Below are 12,613 nucleotides of genomic sequence, written 5' to 3' on the forward strand. Positions count from 1 at the left end.
CAGACTGCAAGGGAAGCAGATTTTGCAAGCGATTTGAAAGACAACTGCAACCTATTTCTTGATATTTGCAGACAACTTTCATCTTACATTTCATACACTTATACACACAATTCCTTGTTTCAGTTTAACAGCATTCCCACATTTCCTTGTTCAAGTTTAATATCGTTTTGGTAGTTGGTAATCACTTTAATTCAGGGAGCCTGAGGTCTTAACTTCAATTCCTGTATTCAGATCAGGACTTGCAGGGTGACAGGGGAAAGCTGTGTGACTTCTTGATGTTCCTTAAAGACATGGAGGCGGACAGTGCGATGCCTCAGCTTTACAAACGGTTCTCATTAGTGGCAACAATTGGAGCTACTTCTGCTTGTGTAGAAAGGAGCTTCTCCTGTTTAAAGCTGCTCAAGTCCTACACCGGTAACACAACGGGCCAAGGCCGTTTAAACAGCCTAGCTCTGCTGGCCATTGATAGGACACTGGTCAAACCACTGGAAAAGAAAGCTAGTTGGTATGGCAGGGTCACAGAGCATTTCCTTGAAAAGGAACAGAGAGCAGAAATGACATATGAATAAATTGACAATTTATATGATGTAGGCCGAAAGTGAGCTTCCTCTCTTTCAAAGACCAGCAACCACCACTGGTGTGTGTGTATTGTGTGTTTGTGTGCGTGTGTGCTTCATCTATGGTTTTATGATGTATGAACATAATGCGAGGCGGCAGTTTAGACTGATAAGCTGAGCAGCACACCCAGCAAAAGAGGCTAGGGAAAATGGCTTGCCATAGCAGCAGAAACCTCTTTAATGTCTTTAAAGTGGCACTATTGAATAAACTTATGTTTCATTTGGTTTCATTGTCGGCCAACATTTGCTCTCTCACACACACACACATGCACACACTCACTCAGACACAAACGCAAACAAACACACATACACACACACTCAAACACACACACACACACAATGTAGAATGTATTGTAGATTCAACACACTCTATTGTCTATAATATATAGTCCTACAAACATTACAATACTATTGTTTATGCACATTGTACTTGGTGCTAGTTCAGATAATAATTTATAATTGTAATCACTGTGGCTTTTAAAATATGAATTGGACATTGGAAAAGTTGGAAATGATTTATCTACTCCAGGCTGCCTAGCCTCATGTGTTTTCATCTTGATTAAGTATATGTACAGTGTGTGTGTGTGTGTGTGTGTGTGTGTGTGTGTGTGTGTGTGTGTGTGTGTGTGTGTGTGTGTGTGTGTGTGTGTGTGTGTGTGTGTGCCAAATGAAGACAAGGCAACAAAACAAACAAAGCGGAGTAACCCTGGACCAGAACACAGGAACACAGCAACAGGCAACACGACAACAACACAACAACAACACTACTCCCAGGTGAACTTACTAACTCAAACACGTTCAAACCGGACCTGGCTCATGAGATAAGCCTTTTTTCAAGCAGAGTTGTATTAAAGGGGAATTGAGTGGAGAGGTTTCAAAATAATATAAAAGCTTTTTGTTGCTTCCTCTTTGTTGACCATTTTAAACGGATTTAAATGTATTTATGGTTCAGCAGTATACAGCACCGTAACACTGAACGATGTGAGGAGATTGTGTTATCAGTTTAGATAGACAGAGATTAAATAGCTCACGTCAGGTTTTAATTGCAGTAATGCAGCAAACTGAGATTAGCTGGAAACTTTTACTTTGAAACCTCCAAACGTCTTCAATGATTGTTCTCTGATTGGCTAAAAAGTAGGGTTCGCTGTGCGTTTCATGCATAACCAAATTAACTTAACAATGTAGTGCATTTGCATTTATATAGTCTTTATTAAAAAAGTTTGAGGACATATTTACAAGAGAAGTTAATAGATATAAAAAAGTTATTATTTCAAATCCAATAAAAAGCCAGGGAGACAGAGAAGATGGGAAATAATCATCAAATCTGTCATTGCACAAAATGTTTTCTTATTTTCTAATTTCTTTGGCAAGAGAGGACTTCTGTGCAATAGGTCTCGGTATTAGTAGAAAATATTGCACACATTGTTTCTGAAGATATATTCGTGCTATTCAAGATGCTTTTCCCATGGACTGAAGTAGCTCCGATAAAAAAACTACTTAAAAAAAATCCCTTAGTCTAAAATAAATTGAAAAATTCTTTGTCGTTTTCTGCATTGGAACCTAAAAACAAACATTATGCAATATTCTGGGACACAAAAACGAAAGATTAAAAAATACAGTTTATAAACAGAGGAATGTAGTCAATGTTTGATTTAGTAGCGATTACATCGAACATGAAAACCTCTGACAATGTCTATATTTGTAATACTGTATATATTGTACATATATACACTACTGTACACAATAATCTATTTTTAAGGAGTCTTAAGCGTATGACCAAAACAGTAAATTTATCAATAGACTGCTAGCACACCTTTTGTACTGCTAGCACCGGACCAGAAAACAGCAGATAAATGCTGTTTTCGCTGCTTATTTTTTAGCCACATGTACGGGGATGAGGAGTGTCTTTGTGTTTTGGATGTCAACAATATTTCACAAAATGATGTTCGTTCAAAAATGTCAGGTAATAAAATCAAACTGTTGTCTTAAAATAACCTTTCCTCATTGGTTGGCCCTGTATTAATATGCATTCCCTGTGAATCTGGCATCCGATAGGGTAAAACTAATTCAAACATAAAACAAATAAAAGACAAATGATAACAATGTATTCGTCTACTTTGTTTTTGTGATATTTTCCACCTAATCATTTGTGTACATTTTTCCAGAGAAATCTCGTTCCTATTAGCTTTGCAACAAGTCATCAACCATTTTTCAATTCTGTAAATCGGAGGAAGAATCGGAAAACGTATTTTGTTCGGGTTACGCTCTGGGAGGGGCGGGGCTTAAGAAGGAAGGAAAGGTTGGAGGAAAAGTCGGGAGGTCAGAGGACGGAGTTTGAGCCGTGTGTGTTAGCACTGGTCGGGGTGCCGCTGATCGCATTGAAGATCCCTAGAGAGTCGGAGAGAGTGTTTCTGTTGCCGTCGTCCGTTGGGTTTATCTGAAAAAAAAACACAATCCGTTCAAAATATTATCACAAATCAAGGACCGTAAAGGTTACAAATGTTTACACAGAGGGAAAGTACATACAACACGCATCCAAAACATGTTTCATATGCATTACAATGACTTTGCTAAGCCCAAATAACTACTATAAGTGTGACTATTTTAAGTCACTTTTTAATACAGACGTCACACAGATAAGCAGAAGAAGCAGTTTTACCATCCGATCTGTTGAGGTTGAGTGCAGAGGGAGCAGAGGAAGGCGTGGTTAGTAACAAGCATTAGATTAGTTTCTCCATCACTAACAAATCACTGATTGTTTGATCAGCGTTCATCTAACGTGGCTCCAAAACACATCAACATTAATCAACGTAATTATTTGTACTATTATTATTATTATTATCAATCGGAATGTAATCCTACCAGGAAGTATTCTTTTGTTAATTTCCTTCTAGAACGTTGCTTGCACATGATAGTGGACAGCTCTCGGCCGTTTATTACCTACTAGCTAGTGTTCCAGCATGCTAGGCTACCTGCCCGTGCATGATGCTAGACAGCTCTGACGTTTATATCCTGTCAGCTAGCACGCTAGCATGCTAGGCTACCTGCCCGTGCATGATGCTGGACAGCTCTCTGACGTTTATTTCCTGCCAGCTAGCGCACTAGCATGCTAGGCTACCTGCTTGTGCATGATGCTGGACAGCCCTCTGCCATTTATTTCCTGATAGCTAGCGCACTAGCATGCTAGGCTACCTGCTCGTGCATGATGCTGGACAGCTCTCTGCTGTTTACTTCCTGCTAGCAAGCTAGGCTACCTGCTCGTGCATGATGCTGGACAGCTCTCTGCCGTTTACTTCCTGCTAGCAAGCTAGTGTGCTAGCATGCTAGGCTACCTGCTCGTGCATGATGCCAGACAGCTCCCTGGCCAGGTCCCGGTAGCTGGCCTTCATCTCGTCGTGGTACTCCTGCTGGTCCTCCTTGATCAGCCGCTCGTTCACCCCCAGGGCCTGCCCACAGGCGTCCACAAACTGCCTGGGTGAAAAACAGGCAGCGGTAAGTAAATGGTAAATGCATTTGCATTTACCATAGACATTTACTGCATCCCTATAGTGCATTTATCAAAAGCGCTTTACAATACTGCCTTACATTCACCCATTCATGCACACATTCACACACCGACGGCGGCGTCAACCATGCAATGCGACAGCCAGCTCGTCGGGAGCAGGTTAGGGTTAGGTGCCTTGCTCAGAGACACCTCAACACTCAGCTAGGAGTAACCTTGTGGTTACCAGCCAACCCGCTCTACCTCCTCAGCTAAGTTGGGAGTACCTGAAAACCTCCTTCAGCTGCTTGACCTTGTTGTCCGGGTACTTCTTAGCACTGCTGTCGTCCAGGAAGGCTCTGGCGTAGGCTAGGGGCCCGGCGTTGACCTGCAGACGTTATGGGTCAAAGGTCAGAGGAAGGGCCAAGGCAGTGGTCTCAAAGGATCTAGTGTTATCATAATAGAAAGGGCAAACATGGCCTCCAGGCTTTGGTGGAAGAGTGTTGTAAACAGGGAATTGGTTAACCTAGGAAATGTTAGTGCTTGGCCCTTGTTTCTATGAACATCTTAACGGTACCAACAGCGATATATTGTTGTTTCTCTTTCTTCTGACAAATGTACTAAGACGCTTTTTGTAACAGCGTCAGTACCCTAAATGTAAATGTAAAGTATTTTTACACAGGATGAAATGAACGATCTTTGAATCCGTCAAAGTAGAAGTAAAAGGGGAGCCGTCGCATTAACGGTCCAACCTCATCGCGACAACGGAGTTCATAACGCAGACTATGTGGGGTCCACAACCAGTATGGGATGAGCAGAACCCTCTCACATAAGCAAAATTAGCTGGGCGTGGCGATCCCCCCATCAAGGCATTTGCAGTCTCAACTCAGGCTTCATTGTCAAGCCTTAGGCCATGCCTCCCCCAACTGTAATCCCAAGAGATCCCCCCCAGGGGTCACGGTTAGGGGGTTGTTGACAGGAGAATGTGGTGGGGGTCCCGCCTACCTGCACGCTGACGCTGCCCTGCAGCTTGAGCTGCAGGCGGATCATGTCGACGTCGGGCGCGGCGCAGAGCAGCCTTAGCTCGGCCACCTTGGCGCTCATCTCGTCGATGGCCACCTCGATGGGGCTGAGGTCCGTCTGGTGCTGGTACATGACCGCCACGCGCTTCTTCACATACGGGAAGCAGTGGGTGGCTGGGGAGAGGAGGGGGGAGGGGAGGTAGGGGGATGGGAGAGGGTTGAGGGGAGGAGAGGAGGGGGGAGAGGAAGGGGGAGAGGAGGTAGGGAGGAGGGAAGGGGGATTGGGGGAGAGAGAGGAGAGGGCAGTGGAGGGGGTTGATATGGGGGGAACGAGAGAGGAGAGGAAAGGAGGCGAGGAAAAGGAGAAGAGAGAAGAGAAGGATGAAGGGAGGGATAGGTTGGGAGGAGAGGGAAGGAGAGCAAAGGAGAGGAGGTGTTATGAGGGCATAAAAGGCCGAAACAAATGACATTGAAGAGAGAGAGAGAGAGAGAGAGAGAGAGAGAGAGAGAGAGTCAGCAAACATGTAGTGCTTGAGGACATGTTGACGTATTAACCCCGGGGAACAGGTTGTCTGTATCTGCGTGATTATTGAAAACGCTAGATAGCAGCTGAACTTTGACCCCTGGGAGGTTGGTTTCCTGGCTGAGAGGATGTGTTGTGTCGGGTGTTTCCCATTAATGTTGTTGAACCAATGAGCCAGATAGAGGGCTGATCAGCTCACACACCGCTAGGAATGACAATGACTGGATGATTTTATCAGAAATAGAAAATGACTAGATGAAAAGGTGTCTGTGTGAGATAATGGTGATTAATGTACAGAAGATAATTAGGGCCACACCTCTTGCGTATTAAAGCCTTGCTAGCTGAAGAAAAAAACTGGTCAAAACCCACACATACTAATACATACTAGTCATACTAGCCACAAGTGAACATGTGTGTCCTGTTCCATACTGGTACGAAAACAGTGGCAAAAAAGTCAAAAGTTCTGGTTACTAAAAAAACAAAATAACCAAACCCAAACATTACAAAACATCAAATACTAACTCACAACAAACTTTAATTTCGACGAAACACGAGGACAACCCGAGGGTCAAGACAGCTGGTCTATTTAGCCTTGACACGGATCAACACTCGGCCCAGAGCCTTACTGGTCAGCACGGTGCGTCGTTTGCACTGCTCCTCCACGCCGCCCTGCCTCTTGCCCGCCGCCGTGAAGGGCGTCTCGAACACGAAGCGCCGGATGTTGTGGCTCTTCTCGAAGTCCGTCTTGCGCTCCTCCAGCTCCTTGTCCTCCAGGTAGGGCGTGACGTGGGTCACCTGGATGTAGGCGTACTTAGCGTCCAGGTCCTTGGGGTTCACCTGAGGGGCGGAGGGGTTGGAGGCGGTTTAGGAGGGTTTAAGGAGGGTTAGAAAGGATGGAGGAGGTTTGAGGAGGATTAGGAAGGTTTGAGGAGGTTTAGGAAGGTTGGAGCGGTTTCAGGGAGGTTTGAGGAGGTTTAGGACAGTTTGAGGAGGATTAGGAAGGTTTGAGGAGGTTTAGAAAGGTTGGAGGTGGTTTCAGGGAGGTTTGAGGAGGTTTAGGACAGTTTGAGGAGGATTAGGAAGGTTTTAGGAGGTTTAGAAAGGTTGGAGGCGGTTTCAGGGAGGTTTGAGGAGGTTTAGGACAGTTTGAGGAGGATTAGGAAGGTTTGAGGAGGTTTAGAAAGGTTGGAGGCGGTTTCAGGGAGGTTTGAGGAGGTTTAGGACAGTTTGAGGACAGTTTCACTCACACGTACGCACATTTGCACAAACTCACGCACACACATGCACCCCCGCGCACCCACACACACACACACACACACCTTGCCGGAGTCCTGTATCATCTTGACGTTCTCGGGGCCGAACTTGTGTGTGTAGAGCTTGAGGAGCCGCTGGGACACCTCGGACAGAGGGGTGAACTTGGGCTCCTTGTAGATGTACTCCTTGCCGTCCTCGTCCTCGAAGAAGCCCTGCAGGGGAGCAGAGCGGCCGGAGGAGCAGCCGGGCAGGTCAGACGCTCTGGAGGCCGTCCACTACAGAGCGAGGGCCCGCCCCCTCTCAAGCTCTGAGTGACAGGCTGCGGTGGAAGGACTGTGGGATGGTTTTAATGGAGGAAGAACAAAAAAGCTGTCTCTTGCTCTCTCCCCATTCAACTCTCTCTCTCGCTCTCTCTCTCTCTCTCTCTCTCTCTCTCTCTCTCACTCTCTCCCCATTCAACTCTCTCTCTCTCTATCTCTCTCTCACTCTCTCTCACTCTCTCTCTCTCGCTCTCTCACTCTCTCCCCATTCAACTCTCTCTCTCTCCCCCTCTCCTCTCTCTCTCTCTCCCCTCTCCTCTCTCTCTCTCTCTCTCTCTCACATCCCATCCGTACACTTTCTCCATCACCTCCCAGCCTCTCTCACTCTCTTTCAATCTGTCTATCATTATACATATCATTATATATTATTCATTATAATTATTTTTCTTTGCAAATTCTATCACACGACAGACCACAGGAACACTTCAAATCAGAATGAATCTTGAATTCTCCAATTAATCAACAGCAGATCTAAAGATTGGTGTAAATCAGGTCGGCCATTCTAAAGACCACATTGATCTGGTTCAGATCATCGAGGCGACTGATTGGTCCGATCAATAACACGAATGAAGGAAAAGCAGACTGAGAACTTGGGTCGGATGAGGTGGAGGGGGGAGAAAGTTCTAGTTGTTTTTTTTTTACATTCTACTCATGATCGTCAAGCTTCGAAGATGAGCAGAATGGGAGGTTTAAGGGGGACGGATGGACGGACGGACGGACGGACGGACGGACTCAAGGGGAAAAGACAGACATATTTAAAGGGAAAGACGGACATGTGTTTAAGGGAGAGAGGAGCCCAGCCACACCCTGTACTCACCGCAGCCTTGGAGGGAACGGGGGGAAACAGAGAGAGGCTGTTAAAACACAACACCCTCAGCGCGGCCACGTGCATGTTAGTGCATGTCATACGAGTCCACTTCCTGTTGCTGTTGAGCTACATGCTAAAATTGCACGCTGTACGCTTTGCGTCTGCTCGCGCGTTTGTGTCTGTGTGTCTGTGTGTGTGATTGCTAGAGCGTGCGTGTGCATGCGTGCGTGTGTGGATCTGTGTATGTGTGCGTTGGTAGCAGAGGGTCCGAGCGGCAGGTGTCTAGGGGTCTAACCTGTCCGAAGAAGGCCACCCTGAAGTAAGTGCCAAGCATCCTCCTCCCAGAATGCATCACCTCCATCACCTTGGTGTAGGCGCGGTGCAGGGTGTCGTATAGGTGGGTCAGTTTCTGCAACACACACACACACACACACACACACACACACACACACACACACACACACACACACACACACACACACACGTCATAGAGTGACCTGACTGCACCCTGAACTATGAACTACGATATCATCAACAAGAGCTGTCACGGATGTGGTTTTCATGGATGTGGGTTGTCATGGTAATTGTTGTCATTGACAAACGTGGTTAAAGACGTGGGTCGTCATGAAGGCAGGGTTTCGTGGGGGTGGGTTGTCATGGAAAGCGATTGCCATGGTCGTTTCTTGTTGTGGAGGTGCGTTGTCATGGAGGGGGGGTTGTCGGGGAGCGGGGTTGTCATGGACGCAGTTGTCATGGACACAAGTTGTCAAAGACATTGGTTTTCACGAAAGTGATTGTCATGGCCAACGGTTGTCATGGAGATTGTGTTGTCGAGGAGGGGGGTGGTCATGGACACGGCTTGTCAAGGACGCGGGTGTCATGGCGTTGGGTTGTTGGTTATGCTGTCATCAGGGACACGAGATGGTCATGGCGGCGGGTCGCCAGGGGAGTGCTGTGAGTGTTTCCCTTGTACCTCAAAGTCGCGGCGTTGCTCGTAGATGGGGATGATGAGGCGGTAGACGTCGGCGATCAGCTCGTAGCGCTCCGCCTTCCACAGGCCGTCGGCACACTCTTCCAGGTGCTCCATCAGCACCTCCTACGCACACGCACGCAGGCACGCACACGCGTGCACACACACACACAAACACACACACATTTAAAGCATTAATACATGCACATTTTTTGTACATTTATTTCATGTCTTCCGGTCTGTAGCTAACATCGAATGGTTTTGCTAGAATGGTTGAGCCTGTTTACTTCCGCATCGTCTTATCTTACAAAGCGATAAAGAGCTCTGAACATGCTCACTCCACCAGTGAAGGTCCCGGTCGCAGTTGAACCGTGGACCTGCTGGCTTCGAGGCGTGTTGCAGGAGCCTCAGTGTCACTGTGGCTGTCTGCCACAGTACACACAGCAGCTGGCAGTGTGTGGGAGGTTTTATAGAGCCGTGATCCCGATGCTACGGTCGTAAAAGACTCTCCGAACCGTGAGGCTGATGGACTGAGCACTACTCACAAAGCTCATGATGTGCTTAATGTGTGTGTTGGACGGGGAAGGAGAAGGTGTTCCTTCCCCTTCCCCCCCATGATTGCTGTATTATATGTATAATAGTATGTCTTTAAATTAACTCACAATATCGTACAGTGCAGTTAAAAAGGTCAACAGTTTGTGTATGTCACAGCAAAGTGTGTGTATGTGTGTGTGTGTGTGTGTATGTGTTTGTGTGTGTGTGTGTGTGTGTGTGTGTGTGTGTATGTGTGTGTGTGTGTGTGAATGCGTGCATGTAGCTCCAGTGATTCTGATGCCAGATTAAAACTTTGTCCAAAGGCGAGCTCAGCTACTGCTCTTTCCACTCACACACACACTCACTATCACACAAACACACACACATAATGTATTAACATTGTGTGTGTGTGTTTGTGTGATAGTGAGTGTGTGTGTGAGTGTGCGTGCGTGTGAGTGCGTGCGTGCGTTTGTGTGTGAGCCAAGTCCTGCCCCAAAGTCTACAGTACACCACCACGAGACGGACTGATAAGAGATAACACTTTTACTGCAGTACTATTTGCGGATCTAATAATTTTGTGGGAGGAACAGCACTATTAATGTTTCTCGATTCAGATCACAGCCTAATCTTGCATTAAACTGGGACAGTAAAAACAATCCAGAGTTCACAACGTAAAACTGAGCAGAAGTGAGGAACTGGTCGCTTTTCATCAGGAGATGAAAAGACAGCCTAGGTTTGGTCAAACAAACAGACTAGAGACTACAATTTCTGTTCCCTTAGAAGCACACCAGGAACCAAAACTAGATATTCGTAGAACTTAATTGAACAGAATAGAACATAAGGGAACACAACCAAAATGAGATTTAAAAAAGAAACAAACCACAGGGCAACCCAACAGAAAACATTAGAAAATGAAGAATGAAAAAAAAAACTGTTCTAAAACTTAGAACAGACTTCCAACCGAACTAAACAAAAACCGGACTGCAACCAAAATCAGAACCTGGAATAGAACAGAAAAAAATAGCACTATTCTAGAACCGAACCGCCACAGATCTTGATAGACCCCAGAACAGGAAGTGGGGCCCCACCTCATTGAAGTGGACATCCTGCATCCCCACGTCCTCCATCATGGCCGCCTCCTCGTCGATGTTGGGCGTGATGACCCGGAACGCCGAACAGCCCTGCCGGAACATTCCTGCCACACGGGGGAAACACACACGCAGGACACATGCAGCGGTCACATGACCCTCCGGCGATACCCTTTGACTCACGACCTCTGACCTCTTAACAGTCCATACAGACAATAATAATAAAAATAATAGTAAAAATAATAGCAGGCTTTTGGAGATGGAGGCCTTATTGATACTTGTTGGTGCATTTCGGATGGAAAACATTTTAATCTAAATAACGGTGATTATGATAAAATAGGTAGATGGCGGACATTAAGTATCGGCCTCAGTACCTTTATGCTGGGGGTTGAATGTACTATTAGTAGTAGTAGTAGTAGTGGTGGTGGTTGTAGAAGTAGTAGGAGTAGTAGGAGTAGCAATAGTACTACAGTAGTAGTAGTTGTAGCAGTAGTAGTACTACAGTAGTAGTAGTAGTAGTAATAGTAGTAGTGTAATAGTAGTCGAAGTATTATTGGTAGTAGTACTACAGTGGATGTAATAGCCGTAGTGGTGGTAGCAGTAGTACTACAGTAGTAATAGAAGTAGCAGTAGTAGTACTACAGTAGTAGAAGTAGTCGTAGTGATAGAAGCAGTAGAAGTAGTATCTACAGTAGTACTAGTAGTAGCAGTAGTAGTACTACAGTAGTAGTAGTAGTAGCAGTAGTAGTAGTACTACGGTAGAAGTAGTAGAAGTAGAAACAGTATATTTGTTACTAAGCCACAATTAATTAATTTCTGACAATTATAAAAAGGAGGAAAATAATCAATGGACATTGAAACTGAGTCGTCTGCTCGGACGTATTAATAAATGAATCAATATTAATGAAACACTTTGCTGTGGGTCATTCGATGAGTTTCTCAGGGCATAGAGCACCACAGGCTCTGTGTTTTTCTGTGTTTTTACTGTGACTTTAGTGTGCGCATTCAAAATCTGCAGTTACAGGTGCTAAAGACTTTTGCTACAATAATACCTTCATACTGTATAACCACTCTGTGTTCCACATTAAGGTCTGGTGATTGTGTAACATGACAAAAATGCATGTTCCCGCAAGGTTCAAACGTGCACAGAGGACTGGCACATGCTTATCGACGGAAACTTGACCATCTTCAGCACTGAAACCCAGAGATGACCCTTGGACAAGACCTGTGTGTGTGTGTGTGTGTGTGTGTGTGTGTGTGTGTGTGTGTGTGCGTGTGTGTCTGGGTAATATGACTGCAATAAAACGTGTTAAAGTGCTGGCATAATGGTTCCCATTCAACATAATAGCTGGTATGGATAGTGACCCTCTAATGAAGTCCTTTAACGCTGATTAAATACATCATACAATACGATACCATATATCTACATAGATTGTTTGATGATTCTCGATGCTCATAATGATGATTATACTGTTTGATAATCTATAAAAATGTTGTCATCTTTTTATATTGTATCTTAAAAATATATGTACAATTGATATATATTTTTAAAGTAAAATTTTGTATTGGAGGAAGTTTATTGAAACATTTAACCTGTAGGCTTTAAATTCAATTCAATTTCATGACTAGCTGAGATTAAAAATTGAAAAAGTGATCAAAGTTTAAATGTTTAGTGGGAATCTAGAAACAGGGAATACTGCACCATCTTCAGACGGACACACACACACACACACACACACACACACACACACGCACACACACACACACACACACACACACGTATACACAGACCCACTCACCTTTTCTCCACAGGTACTCTGCCACAAGTGCAGCAACATGGATATAACACATGGCCGCCTGAAATATACACACAAACACACACACACACAGATACACACTGTTACACACACTGTCACACACATTGCCAAACATAAAGTTACACACACTGTAACAAAGACAGAGCTACACACTGTAGGAGGAATTCAGCACACCAGAC

General features: G+C 45.1%; 1 protein-coding gene across 3 annotated transcripts in view; it reads right to left on the reverse strand.

Moving 5' to 3' along the window:
* Positions 1–1,808: 1,808 nt before the first annotated feature.
* Positions 1,809–12,613, reverse strand: part of LOC307075211 (dedicator of cytokinesis protein 9-like) — a 71,816-nt gene continuing 61,011 nt past the window's right edge. For 2 of the 3 annotated variants that reach the window (XM_079735722.1, XM_079735721.1), the window contains exons 43-52: positions 12,417–12,474; positions 10,618–10,724; positions 8,999–9,121; positions 8,321–8,434; positions 6,963–7,109; positions 6,270–6,480; positions 5,104–5,294; positions 4,386–4,486; positions 3,950–4,088; positions 1,809–3,054 (exon numbers count right to left, since the gene is read on the reverse strand). In XM_079735722.1, the coding sequence (XP_079591848.1) occupies positions 2,938–3,054; positions 3,950–4,088; positions 4,386–4,486; positions 5,104–5,294; positions 6,270–6,480; positions 6,963–7,109; positions 8,321–8,434; positions 8,999–9,121; positions 10,618–10,724; positions 12,417–12,474 (1,308 nt within the window). In that variant the 3' untranslated portion in view covers positions 1,809–2,937. Of the gene's footprint in view, positions 3,055–3,949; positions 4,089–4,385; positions 4,487–5,103; positions 5,295–6,269; positions 6,481–6,962; positions 8,041–8,320; positions 8,435–8,998; positions 9,122–10,617; positions 10,725–12,416; positions 12,475–12,613 lie in introns of those variants that run through there. The other variant, XM_079735723.1, reaches the window with a different exon arrangement.

This window comes from Pollachius pollachius (genome assembly GCF_949987615.1).
Source record: "Pollachius pollachius genome assembly, chromosome: 4".
NCBI classification, from domain to species: Eukaryota; Metazoa; Chordata; class Actinopteri; order Gadiformes; family Gadidae; genus Pollachius; species Pollachius pollachius.